This window comes from Poromitra crassiceps, assembly GCF_964638095.1.
Source record: "Poromitra crassiceps genome assembly, chromosome: 3".
NCBI classification, from domain to species: Eukaryota; Metazoa; Chordata; class Actinopteri; order Beryciformes; family Melamphaidae; genus Poromitra; species Poromitra crassiceps.
The window spans coordinates 66,485,604-66,499,960 of NC_139625.1; the positions used below are offsets into that span (position 1 = coordinate 66,485,604).

At 45.0% G+C, this 14,357-nt stretch overlaps 1 protein-coding gene across 2 annotated transcripts in view; it reads left to right on the plus strand.

The window, feature by feature from the left end:
- Positions 1-14,357, plus strand: part of LOC310774360 (uncharacterized protein) — a 49,522-nt gene that overhangs the window by 18,217 nt on the left and 16,948 nt on the right. For both annotated transcript variants that reach the window (XM_083634423.1, XM_083634424.1), the window contains exons 15-25: positions 1,839-1,907; positions 4,117-4,185; positions 8,185-8,253; positions 8,331-8,399; positions 8,623-8,694; positions 8,785-8,853; positions 9,022-9,093; positions 9,306-9,374; positions 11,494-11,562; positions 12,843-12,911; positions 13,207-13,275. In XM_083634423.1, the coding sequence (XP_083490549.1) occupies positions 1,839-1,907; positions 4,117-4,185; positions 8,185-8,253; positions 8,331-8,399; positions 8,623-8,694; positions 8,785-8,853; positions 9,022-9,093; positions 9,306-9,374; positions 11,494-11,562; positions 12,843-12,911; positions 13,207-13,275 (765 nt within the window). The remainder of the gene's footprint in view (positions 1-1,838; positions 1,908-4,116; positions 4,186-8,184; positions 8,254-8,330; positions 8,400-8,622; positions 8,695-8,784; positions 8,854-9,021; positions 9,094-9,305; positions 9,375-11,493; positions 11,563-12,842; positions 12,912-13,206; positions 13,276-14,357) is intronic.

Consider the following 14,357-nt stretch of genomic DNA (forward strand, 5'->3'; position numbering starts at 1 on the left):
TGAATCAATCTAGTTTATAATGCTGGTATTATGGCAGATCAGATCATGGTGTTATGACAATGAATCTAGATTATAATGCTGGTATTAAATGGCAGATCAGATCATAGTGTTATGACAATGAATCTAGTTTATAATGCTGGTATGGCAGATCAGATCATGGTCTTTATTTTTTACCACTTTTCAACTGAGCATGCAGACAATTAAAATAAGGGTGCAATGCGTGCTTTTGCACCCCTGTAAAACCGGGCCTGGTGAAATGGCAGATCATGGTGTTAATACATACTGTTAATATGACAATGAATCTAGTTTATAATAAAATGGCAGATCAGATCATGGTGTTATGACAATGAATCTAGTTTATAATGAAATGGCAGATCAGATCATGGTGTTATGACAATGAATCTACTAGTTTATAATGCTGGTATGTGAGTACAGCATCCTGTGCTAATCAATGTACTGTGACTGCGACCATGTTTCCACTGTCCTTGGATGGCCTCTGGAATACAGCAGACACAGGGAGTTTTCTCAGAGGGAATTTGACATTTCTGCACAATCATACAGAAAAACATTATGGCATACATACTGCACACTTCCCAGTGTACTTAGTGTCAACTTGGATTACTGGTCTAATCCCTCACTGTTTCTTTTCTCCCTTTTTGTGTGATTTTAATACTTCAAGTCAAACTTGAACCCTTAACTGAACCCTTTACTGTGACTTTGAGGAGAAGTGGCAGAAGATTTCTGCTGGCTTCTGTGTCTAACAGTGCTGATTTGCTTACACTTGGTGCCAAACCCACCCTGGTGAAACTGAATGAGAGTGACACTAATGTCTCCCAGCATCGCAGCATCTGTCAGACTCATATCAACTCTTTGATATGAGTCCCCCCCCCCCCCCTCTCTCTCTCTCTCTCTCGGGTCCTGATGCAACATGGTAGTCTGGGATATAAGTTGAGCATCACAATTTGTTTTACATTCTCCCAGCGGTTACTATGTCTTGTAAACAGAGCTGTCCGTCGTCAACTCTAACCCCGTCGACATCGACGTAAACAGAAATTAAAGTGGAATGTTTGGGAACATCTACCCAAGCCTCAATCAGGAAGCCCACAGTTTGGATCCATCTGCCATGTGGCTGCTGCTTGGTGGTCCGTCTATTCTGTCAGTTGTGTGGATTGCTGGTATCTCATGATTTTCCATCAATGTGTCATCACCATTAGCAGTGTTTATGAAAGAAACCAAGAAAGGGTTTTGGTGTCCCGCATGTGGGCACCTCTGGTCTTGCACCATGTATTCATGTACTGTGTTTGTAAAGGGGGATACAATCCCATTTTAAGAAATCACACACATTTGTTGTGTGCCCCAGGACAGTGCAGTCAATACTTGCACCACTCTTTACTAAACCAGGTAACTGGAGAATTGACCCTTGGATTTGTGATGTCAAATCTGGCGCTGCTCCATAGACAGTGAATGGGGCAGTGACCTTTTTTGGCGTGTAAGATTAAGAGTAAATTCTGGTTCATACCTGACACCATTGCTAGAATATGGACCTCAGTTTGGTGTTACAACTCAATTTAACATCTTGTGGTGCATCCACAATCATGTCAGTGGCCCATTCATTGTCAATGGAGCAGTCCCTGATTTTAAGGCCTATCAATCACCAATTTAAGCCTATTCTGTCTGCTTTCTTGCTTTAGGATAAAGGGGTGCAAGTTCACAAACATTGACTGAACAGTCCTGGAGCACATGAATAACAATATGTGAATTTTTAAAAAGGGTGGCATTCCCCTTTAACTGATGTGTCAAGAGGCAAAATGCACTAACTTCTCTGTCTGTCTTCACAGGGGGAGCGAGGCTTGGAGGGGCCGCGGGGGCCCAGAGGACAGCAAGGCCATGGAATCAAAGGGGACAAGGTATGGTACACACAGGCTGTAAATAAGTCGCCTGGCTGAAAGGCCTTCACACAAGCATGCAGATGAACCAGAACTCCTATTGTGAAGAAGAGCAAAGAGTGGGCAGAGCCCCTGGTGACTGCTTTCAGCGAGCGCTTATATTGGAGGCCTCCCTGCACAGAGGTGATGAATCAGACTTAGGGGGATCGAGACTTCAGGGTTTGGGTTAAGGACTGTGGGAAAGTCAGCCAAATGAGCACAACTCTGCACCATCCTCACTATCATCAAAAGACAAGTCAGAGGAGAGCGAACAATCATGGTTTTTTCCTTTTTCTTTTCATTTGCTTTCTTTGCGTTTTTTACCTTTGAAGTTGCCTTTGAGTTGGTCAATGTTTTCGATCGTCTTTTGGATCAGGAACACTCACAGCAAGATGACAAGGTCAAGGATACAAATACTGTGCAACTTGAGTTAAAGGCATTTTCAGGTTACATAATTAGTCTTGGCCAGTCATTCGCATGTCACAGGAAGTGACATCAACGTCGGGAATTAATGGAGTAATCTCAAATGAAGATTGTGTGTCTTTTAAATCAGTAGTCTCAGCAGAGATTAGATTTGCATTTGATAGAGGTATTCTTGGCATGGATCTTCCTGGCACCTTTTACTGCTTTTTACTACTTGTGGTGAAATGAATCAGAGATAATTGCGATTTGATTTGTCATTACAAATCACAAATCAGTCAGCAGTGAAGTTAGCTATTCTGGAGGAGTGCATCTGCCCACAGTGTTTATGTGTCTTAACGCAATAATGTTGATGATGTTAATGGTGCATGTGACAGATGAAAAGACAGACAGTATGTCAAATAACCAAAAGTCACAAAGAGACATATGTAAAGACAGATTTTACTACATGAATGTACTCATGCAATGCGATGACTCTTGAAGTACTGTATTAATTACTGAACATACCAGAAATGCATAGGAGCATTGCAAAGACTATCGAGTACCACAGGAATGAATCCGGAAGCTGGATGTTAGCACTTCCGGTTCCTACGTCACGTGTAAAAGTCAATGGGAATTTTGGTTCAATGCTTGAAATAAGGTCTGTGGTTAACAAAAGTCTATGAAACAGCAAACTTTGTGTTCAGCAAGATAATCTTCACAAATGAGGAGAACTTTTATGATTTTCGAAGTGTAAATGCCATCACCTGAATTTTCTGAACGCGATTTTCAGAAAACGCTTCAAATGTCATAAAAGTGGTCCTTATTTGTGAAGATTTTCTTGGTGAACACAGGTGAAGTAAACATCAAAAGATGCTCCGCTACAAACAGAAACCGCAGGACCACCGCGAGGACAACACACCGAGCCCCCGCGGACCCTGCCCGCAGCAAAGCACCCCCGATGTTCACTTCACATCAAAAATGCCTCGCCACAAGCAGAAACCGCAGGAGCCACGACATGCCGCCCCCAAGTGCACTGTTTCCTAAACTTTTGTTAACCACAGACCTTTCATGCATTTAACTGAAATTCCCATAGAAAATCCCATTGAGTTTTACACGTAGGAACCAGGTAGTGCAGGGACTTCTGGGTAAGCCAGTGCGGGGTGAGGGGTAGGGTGGCGCAGTCGGTAGCGCTGTCGCCTCACAGCTAGAAGGTCCTGAGTTCGATTCTCGCCTGGGACACTGTGGGCGCTGGAGTTGTGACCCCCCCATATCTTCAGTGCCTACTGCCCAGGTGGGCTATCTCGTCGAAAGGGCCTTTCTGTGTGGAGTTTGCATGTTCTCCCCGTGCCCCCCAGGGGGTTCCTCCGTACATAACCCCCCACTAAAAACATGCAGAAGATCGTCATCCGACCAGTGACGACAACATCTGAAGTTGGTCCCCGGGCGCTGGAAAGAAAAAGCGACCACTGCTCCTGGCCTGCCCCCTGGAGGAAAGGACAAGCCTGGATGGGTCAAATGCAGAGGACATATTTCACCGGCCACCGTCAGCATGAGTGTGTGTTGTGGCCGCATGCATGTGTTGAAGTGTTTGTGTGATAATAAAGGCGGGCTTGTCCATCTGAATCGTGTTTTAGCCTACAAAAATACATCATCCCTTTGGTGTTGGGTGCTGTGTTGTGATAAATCATGAAATGTGCTACTTATTTGAGTGTGATGTACTGTAACATTTACATGCTATATCATTATTATCAGCTTGTATTCTTTATCTTTTTTTTTGTTTTATCTATAGGGGGACTTTGGCCCTCCAGGCCTCCCAGGGCCTCTTGGCCTCACTGGGGTGGGAATACAGGGCGAAAAGGCAAGTGCATCATCAAAACAATGCCTGCTTTGCATATTAGCTTTTATTTCTCAGATTTACATGGCATGCCATCACAGGCGGATTACGAGACACCTACTAAGGCCCCCCACGCTACCACAACAAGAAATTATTGCAACAATTAAATTGCACAAGTATAGACGGTTTCAACTCGACAACATACACATTACATTTCCCCCAGGTTACTTCCTGTTGCAGTGTTTGCTGGTACAATAACTGACAGGAAATAAGGTTAATAACGGTTCCCTAGCAACACAATTCCGTGAAAACCGTCTATATGCAGAGGCAATTGTACAATATCACCTGAATCTTAATTTAGGATTTACAGCTCAGAATGTACACACTCAAAGCCAACCGCATGTTAGAAACGAAACACATAGTAGGTTATTGTTGTGGCGGGAGCTTTGGTGTTGATATAAATGACTAAGCCCTTTGACTGCAGGACAGTAAATGTAAAGTTAGTGACAGCAATGCATCATCATATATCAGGATCTGGCTTAGGAGCCTGCCTGGGCGTTGGGCCCCCTGGGCCTTTGCCTGGTTGGCCTGTTCAGTAATCCATCCATTCATGCCATTCTTTCTTAGCCATACAATTTGGATTCACAATTGCTTTTTAATAACTGGGGGCCATATTTTGTGCATATTTGGTGGCACTGGGCAATTAGCAAAATAGAAAAAATGAGCTTCTTGGATATTAAGTTCACATTTTAATTTAGAAGTAATGTACAGGTGTACTACACAAGTTTACTAACATGTACATCTTCAAGCAAAAAACACGGGCAACAACGCGCAATTAGCGCCAGGTGTTAGTGCACTTGTAGGCATGTCCAAATCATTGTGCTATTCTCTGCAGCACGCACCTGCGTATTTGCGCGGCCGCAATGGTGAAATGGGCTGGATTAAGTAGGTATTCACAGGCGTGGTCAAATCCACACAACCAATCAGATTGCCCTCTCTCATTCCCTTTAATATACCGTTTGCGCGATGTGGTGTCATGAGAGTGTGTTGGTATTCTCCCTGTGTAATTGGCAGAGTTTCCGTTACAAAACGATGGTGCCGGACCAGATTTCAGTGTGTCGGAAAAATAAATAAATTCCGGTCTAATATTCAAGAGCCTATGGGCTGCCTCCACCATCCAGTTTTGCGCTGGGATCTAAGCGCAGACACAGGTGTAGGCGTGGCCCAGGCGTGTCCGTGCAGCCTATCATCTGCCTCCCCCAAGTGTCATTTTGCACTCTGGCCAAGATACCATCGCCATGTTCCGAGCGCAAAGAGAGGTTTGGGCGTTGCCCGTGCCAAAATAGGCGTTCCAGCGCAATGTGTTAGAAAAAAGGGCCTTCGATGCTCTCAATTTTAATGCCACCAAATAGCAGGTCTTAGCGCAAAAAACCCCACTACGCCAGGCGTACGCCTGAGCGCAAACAGTATTCTCTGTGCAGTGCAGGAAATCCTTGCTTGGATACATTACGTACGGCATGGATGTCACTCTCCAACATCTCGCGCCTGCACACACTCTTCTCTCCTCAGAATGCCACGTTGATTTTCAACTATAGCCTACATTGCAGAAAAAACACACCTTGATTTAAAAATGAGAATTTGTTTGTCATGGTTTTATTAAGCTACATAATTCCCGACCATACAGGTATGTGGTGTGAGGTAACAGTAGATTGCTTTTGAGAAAGTTGTGCCGGTGTTGTGCCAAAAAGTGTTTAGAAAAACAGAAACTGATTTTGCTCCGTGGGACCGCGCACAGCGCTGCCTCTCCCCATCCTGTGAGCCCCATGGCTGGCCCAAAACACCCAGGGCACCGACCCACCCCCACCACCCAGCCTGCCTACCCGGCCCAGCTCCCACCTTCTCTGGGGGAGACCCTCCTCCTAGACCCGGCGCCAGCCGAACCTGCGCACCCCACACTTAAGCACCCCTCCCCGTCTACACACAGACCCTGCCAGACCCTCGTTCCCCTAATCCAATTCAAAACACAAATCACTTTTTGGCACAACACCTGTCCAGCCAGTACAGTAACCTCTTTCCCTGCATTTGCACGCATGCAAGACCAGCTTCTCCACAGCGCGGATGGCGTGATCGCAGTCAATAGTTTAACCAGAGTGGACAATTCTGACATCGGCTATTGAAATAGGCTAGAATTAAAATCTCACATATTCCTACCCTATTAAAGAAACAAAGATTTTTAGATGTGTATGTTTATAGCCTATAATATTGGCTATAACATACACATCTAAAAATATTTGTTGTTCATATAGGCCCTATATGAATGAAACGTCTAATTACAGTAAGCGCACGCTTTGGGACATATATAACACCATGGGGATATTATCCACTGCGTAATTGCGCAGCGCGGCAGCCCTTTGATGTGTTTCAAATGGAATATTGTTCCATCAGCACCAATTTTCGTTATCACAACTTTTTTTATTAGTTTCTAATGGTGTATCTATAATGAATCATCCTCCAATTCTCTCCCTACACGCCCACAATTAGGGTTTTGCATGGGCTATTCCAGCGCAAAACAGGCGCTAACACAAAATTACCGCCGTTGCGAAGATAGGGCCCATATGTGTTTATTGAGCTTAAAAACTATTGATAGCAAGCAATAGCCTATAGAGCTGAAGTCACGTGACGTCTGTTGCCCCGGAAGTGCGTTTCCCATTCATTTTCTCTATAGACATTTAGAAAAGTCCTTATATAACGAGTTTTAAGGCTGGAACCAAGCCAACCCATGACCTACTGAATCGTGAGTGACCATAAAATATTTCACTAGGAGCAAAAACCAAAAATAACAAGTGGGGGGGGAAACTCATTTTCAATCCCCCCCTCCATCTTTATTTTTGTTTGAAGACGTGCCGTGCGTATTGTGCATTGTGCATCCGCCGTGGCCATACAATATCAGCATATTCTTATTGCCCGTTATTAAGCAGAGGATGTCAGTTGATTTGCCATTTAACTAGAAGTATACTTAGCAAGCTTTAATTTATTCGTCTGATGGACTTTATGGTAACTGGGCTATGATCACAGAGGAAGCCATGTAGTCTCAAAAAAGCCTTTACATGGCAAGTTATTTCCTTCTCAGATGTAGGCTACAGGTAACACAACAGGCTATATTCTTACTTTTTCTTCCATCAGTTTAAAGTAGGCTAAAGCAAATATATCCCCATGTTGTGAAGCAATTAGGCCTATCCGTTTGTTAGCCACTATCCAGCTGTTGGTGAGGAGAGGCCACTGCATGTGCATTCAATCCGAGTGCGCACTTAAATGTTTGGTTAATCACATAGGCTATAACATACACATCATAAAACTCTTTGTTTATTTAATAAACAAAGAGGGGGGAGTGTGTAAGGCTAAAGGGGCAACAGATGCGAGAGCGAGACACAGAGGATGATATGGGCAGTAATCCGCAGCAAGACCTGTGTATATACACACACAATCAAAGTGCAGACCCTCTGAGGACTGGTGTCTGCACACACTAAATATTTATTTATTTAGGCTATTTATTTATTTAGTTACATTTTTATTTCTGATTTCTGATGTAGGCTACATGTACATGATTGGTCCATGTGCAGATGTGTGTGCGTTCTGGAGCAGGGGAAGATACCACAGCGCTCACCGAAGTGAGGTTGCACTAAATTAACAAGTGGGTCCAAGCTCGTCATAACGCAATTGTTTGCACCCCCGCATAAGGTAGCAGTACGCCAAGATTTTAGCTGGCCATGCCTGATTTTAGCTGGCCACACCCCAATCTGCACAGGAGCACAGGTTGGTACGCGATATCCTACCGCATGAGCGCACAGCCTCAAATTGGCAGGTGCAAGGGGTGGAAGATAGCAGATGACCCGCGCAGTCGCAAATAATGCTGTTTTGCACAGGTTGACCAAGGCGTACAATAGGGCCCTAAGTATTTTGTGACAAACTGAAAACACCCAAGAATAGATTTCTTATTATTTCTGTATCTGCTTATTCTTCCAGGGTATGGAAGGACCTCGGGGGCCACCAGGGAGCAGAGGCCCCCCCGGAGAGGGCTTAATTGGGCCCAAGGTTCGTATGTACATGCTCGCAATGTCATTTAGCTTGAAGATGATGCCACGTTCATGTTATCATGTTGTCTCACACAGGGAGACCAAGGGTTGCCAGGAGAGGCTGGTGTCACAGGAGAGAGAGGGGCCGGCGAACCTGGAGCTAAAGTAGGTCATATTCCCCTCCAGTGAAAACCATATCATCCACATTTTTACTTTTATTTCCAATACATACTGACATAATGACCCAGCTCTATTTTAATATGCACCAGCTATGTTTTTTAATATTTCATAATGAAATAGCCATCTAAATAAAGGCTTTTTACTTTTTGCCAGAAGAGTGCCTTGGCCCTTTCTTTTTTGAACATACTGACCATTATTCTGTTCCCAGGGTGAGCCAGGAGCATCAGGATTGGGTGGGTTGCCAGGTCTGCCAGGAGAGGACGGAGCCCCCGGGCAGAAGGTACCGGTAGTTTGACTTGACCCATCCATGTGTGGCTATTTACCTCGATCTCACACCCTTAAAGATTGTCATGTGTGTCTGTGTCCACAGGGGGAGCCAGGCGCCGTCGGTCTGAGGGGGGCAGAGGGTGCTCCTGGAATAGGCACTCAGGGTGAGAAGGTAATCTGCTCAGCTAATTTGTTTGATATTCCCTGGTTTCCCATTTTGTATATTAGCCACTGGTCTTCCATAATTGCTGCATCATTATAAGTTCAGTCACAGTAGTTGGTTTAGTAATACCGCCCCCTGTATAAGTTTAGTAATACCATCTCCTGTGTGATTTGTAAGGGTGACCAAGGCCAAAGGGGAATAAGAGGCCTAGCTGGTCCACCTGGCATCGCTGGACCCTCGGGAGCGAAGGTGAGGAGCTTTTCAATCATCATTAGGCATGAAATAATCTAACACTTTATGGCATTGGGACACTATACAGTAGCTGTCTGCCATCAGAGCTCTGTTTTACTCGAAATAACTTTTACTTTGCGTGTATGGCCCTACTGAAATGCAATGAATGCATATCTGCTGAGGAATGATGAGGAAAAAATATTGTTTGAATTTGCTTTGACTTTAATCAGGGAGAACCAGGGATACCGGGACGACTGGGTTTACCTGGTCTGCCGGGCCGTGGCATCATTGGACCCAAGGTACCTGCTCTCACTTCTGATAACACTGATAAAACTGTATGTTACCTAAACATCTATCTTAACAGCTTCCTTGGGCACCATCCCAAGGGGGGGCCAAAATTGTGCCCAGAAAAAATTATTCGTCAGTGAGTGATCATCAGAGTCAGTACAGTTTGAGTTCTACTCTCAGTCTATCTCCCGACCTGCTACCGATGAGTAGCTTTAAGTCTCTTTAAAGTAACTATCAGAATACCTGTGCAGTGTATCGGGCTGCGCAGCGATTGTTAGCTCGCTCGGTCAGTCAGTCAGTCAGTCACTCACTCACTCACTCACTCACTCACACACACACTCACACACACAGAGACTTTGAGTTCTTATTATAGTTCTGATTGTGATACCCGTTGGCGCACACAATCACTGGCCATTTAGTCAGGCTTTGCTCACAGAGTTGGCATGCAGCCTCTCTTCTCTCTCCCTAGAGCCACTTCCCTGGCTGATTCCAACTCTGCTCAGGTATGCTCCTCCACTCAGGTGAGCTCCATCAGTAGCTAATGAATGGAGCTCTCCATGGCGCTGAACCTGTGTTGACTCATTTGGACCAATAATTAGCCATTAGCCATTTTCGGCTCTAATTATCTAATTCAAAAATCCACAGAGATGCTCTTTACACTTCCTGAAAGATTCAACGCGATCGCACGTAAATGGCATAACTGTGGCCGAACACAGTTCTGCTCGCTCACTCACTCACTCACTCACTCACTCACACACACACACACACACACACACACACACACACACACACACACACACACACACACACACACACACACACAGACTGCAATCTTATTATAGGATAATAAATATTGCACTACGTGAGTTGATTAAATTTTAAGTGACATGAGACACAACTGGGGAGGATTGACTAAATTGTTTTGAAAGTAGCGTAATGTATTAACCGATCAAGGGCGGTGAAGGTAAGATCAGGGTAAGATGCCTTTGCAGTTTAATACCTCTGCCAAGGAGGTTATGATGTTCTCGGTGCGGTTTGTCTGTCTGTCTGTTAGCAGAATTACAGAAAAACTACAGGGCCGATTTTCATGAAACTAGGTGGGTGGGTAGCATGGGCCAAGGAAGAACCCATTAAATTTTGGTGGAGATCCGATCCGGGGCGGGGCAAGGAAAGGGCGGGGCTAGGGAAAAGGGGCTAGGGTAACTAGGGATACAAAGGTTGTAGAGTGTCAGGGTTCGAGGGGTGGGTAGAGGGAGTGGCTAGGTGTATCTGGGTGGTGGGAGGGGGCATGGTAAGGAAACGGGCGGGGTTGATTGATTGATTGATTGATTTTTATTTAGTACAGGGGCCGTAGCTATAGGGATAGGAAGGTCATAGAGAGTCTGGGTTTGAGAGGTGGGTAGGGGGAGTAGCTAGGTGTATCTAGGAGGTGTGAGCGGGTGTGGTCAGGAAAGGGGTGGAGCTACGGAAAAGCGGCCATAGCTATGGATAGGAAGGTCGGAGAGAGTCGGGATTCGAGGGGTGGGTAAGGGGGAGTGGCTGAGGGATGTGGGTGGGACAGGGTCTGATATATCATATCAGCCTGGAGTATTGACCTTGGTGGAGGTCTGCACTCTCTGAGTGCACTTCTAGTTTTCATTACTTTTTGCTGGGCTGTGCTTTTTGCATATTTACTGTGTTTTTTTTCTTGGTTGTAGGTTGCGTATTTAGCAATTGGCTAAGTGTTATGATGGTTAACAGGACATGCACAAATAACATTGAGTTGCAACCTTACATGAAATAGTTGAGACGTGAGATGGGGGGCATTTATAGTTTTGCCCAGGGCGCCTGATGGGCACGCGCCGGCAGGTTAACAGGTCTTAACAGGTCATCTTTAATCAAGCATTGAGTAGTAAATTCCCGAAAATCCTTCCAGCTTTCTCAAGTGTTCTTGATCCTGCCTAATTGTTTCAAGATACAACACTTGTTTCTAGAACATTCCTGAAACAATTGAAACTGTATTGGAAACAAGTGGAATTATGTCACCCCACTGGCAGCAATTGCCACATGTTTTACAGTGATGGTAGTGTCACTATCATTAGGAACATTTGAAATACATTAAAAATACATGAAATTGTGTATGTGTCCTAGGGTGATTTTGGCCCACCTGGTCCTTCCGGTCCGGTTGGGGAGACTGGCTATGGACTGCCTGGACCAAAGGTAATATTCACTATAAACCTTTCTCAATAACACACTGCATTGCTTTTGACTGTTAAAGCTTCCTCTGTGTCTGGGAAGCCTGACTGTATCATTAGTCATAATAACACACATTTGAAGTCAGATTTTCACTTCACAGTGGTCGACAACGTCAAATCTGGCATCAAAAAGATACTGTTACATTGAATATCTCTGGAGCGCTATGAGTGATTCACTTACTGGTTTTTCCTCTGACAGCTAAGGGCTACAGGGTTAGTAGGAGGGCTCCAGTGTGATTGCAGCCCTTTCAGAAGCTTTGTAATCCAGCATTGAACTACAATGTCCTTTTCGAGACTAATAACTTATTGGGTGAAAAAAAATTAAAGGACTTCTTTGTGAGAAATGTAAATAGTAGGGGGGCACGGTGGCGCAGTGGTAAGCGCTGTTGCCTCACAGCTAGAAGGTCCTGGGTTCGATTCCCACCTGGGACGCTGTGAGCACTGAAGGAGTGCGTGCCCGTCCGCATGTCCTCGAGTGTCCACCGCCTGGGTGAGGTCGTCAAAAGGGCCTTTCGGTGTGGAGTTTGCATGTTCTCCCCGTGCCCCCTGGGGGTTTCCTTCATATAGGAACCCCACACCAAAACATGCAATATCCTGGTCGCTGAAGTGGTGCCTCCTCTGGTCGTTAGGGGCGCCTGTTCGGAGGGAGGGGAACTCGTTGGAATAGCCTGATCCTCCCACGTGCTATGTCCTACCGGTGAAGCTTCCCCTGTCAGGTGAAAAGAAGCGGCTGGCTACTGCCCATGTCTCGGAGGAAGCATGGAGCCAGTTTCGGCTCTCCCCAGATCGGCAGAGGGTGGAGCAGCAACCAGGATAAATACAATTTAAATTAGCACTAATGGGGGATAAAAATTTGATAAAAAAATCGGGGAAAAAATATTTAAAAAAAAAGAAATGTAAATAGTTTTTGATGTGTGCAAGTTATAATTTTTAACCCCCCACCCCCCTCATGATCACTAAGTGATTAGGTAGACAACTTGAAGAGAATCGGAAACAGTGGATGGATAAATCCAGGAGGCGGTAATGCAACATAAAGGATGCCAACTGTCTGCCATAAAACAAAACAGAAGACAGAAGAAGAAAAACCTTTGTTATTGTTCTCTGTGTGATTTGAATACATTTCTGTGAGATTCAATTTCCGCTTTGTTTTTTCTTTTGTATTTATGGTCATATAACAATTTATACATTCCTGTAAATCAGCTTGTATTCTTTGTATGAAAGATTTACTGGCTATGTGCTTTGTAGGGCGAGCGCGGGGATTCGGGCCCTGCAGGTCCATTTGGTGCCAAAGGAGACGGATATCCCGGCCCCACGGTGAGAAACTGATTTCGATGCTGATGCGCCCATCTGGCCGCCCATAAATCTGCACATTCGCCCCATCCATCTCCACTCTGTCGCACCTCTAGTCATACGTCCAGCTGTCTTTTGACTTCCCTGTTCTAGAATCAATTCCATCCATGATGCATCAGTTTTACATCTATCACCGTCATTTATTGATATGAACGGCAAGAGGGAGACACAGTAGGAAATCATTAGCAGGGGGTGCATGTGGTTCCAGAAACAGGTTTAACAGCTACACACCTTCCTATCCCATTCCCATGTTGTTTAGGGCCCTCCTGGTCTGCCTGGGCTTCCAGGAGAACCCGGCCTTGAAGGATTCGGCATCCCAGGACCAAAGGTGAGACTTTGGTTCTGTCAGACCAACAATAATTTGTGTGAAGTAAGACCATGTCGGCAGAGAGAAAGAGAAAGAGAAAGAAAAAGTGATGTTTTTACCTGTGTGAGTTTGAGCATTGCGGCATTGGGGTCATTGTAAAAGGGGAAAAGCAAGCACACTCACAAAAAACAGTTGGTGCGAGCATTGGGCATTGGGGTCATCCCTATGTTCCCCGGGTCCTATGTTCCCCGTTTTTCCCAAATGGTGTCCACCCTCTATGCCGACCACCCGCAATGCCGACCTTAGGTTTAGGCGTGGGGGTGGGAGAGGTTAGGTTTTGGGTTAGGGTCTGGGGGAGGTTAGGTTTAGGCATGGGGGAGGTTAGGTTTGGCGTGGGGGCTGGGAGAGGTTAGTGAAAAACGGGGAATATAGAACCCGGGGAACATAGACATGATGATGATGATGATCCTGCGGCATTGTGTGTGTGTGTGTGTGTGTGTGTGTGTGTGTGTGTGTGTGTGTGTGTGTGTGTGTGTGTGTGTGTGTGTGTGTGTGTGTAGATATGTACAGTACATTTATGCATTTTTATCTTAAAGGGCCACTTTGCTGATTTTCGACCAGCTTTGTATCATTACAAAATCAATAGTATCAAAATAATTTCCCTCCATCTTCCCTGGACAATGGAGAGCTCCCCGTTTGATAGTGACACCATGGCAAAACTGCTCCAAATGACATCATTATGACATAATTTGAACCCGGAAGTTCTGTAAATGAACAGGGAGCACTCGGTCCAGGCAAGATGAAGGGAATTAAAACATTGTTAATTTGCATATATAGTGTGATTTTGTAATGTCACAAACTTGGTTGAAAATCGGCAAAGTGCTCGTTTAAGTTTATACTGCAAAAATGTCCATCTTAACAAGTTGTTTATTGTAATATTGAGTCTTAAAATCGTATAAAAAAATGCCATTGTGGTGAGATAGGCCTAATTACCTCCGCCAAGGAGGTTTCAGTGCCGTTTGTCTGTTGTCTGTCTGTTAGCAGGATTACGGAAAAACTACTGGGCCAATGAAACTTTGTGGAAGGGTGTATGTAGCGCAGGC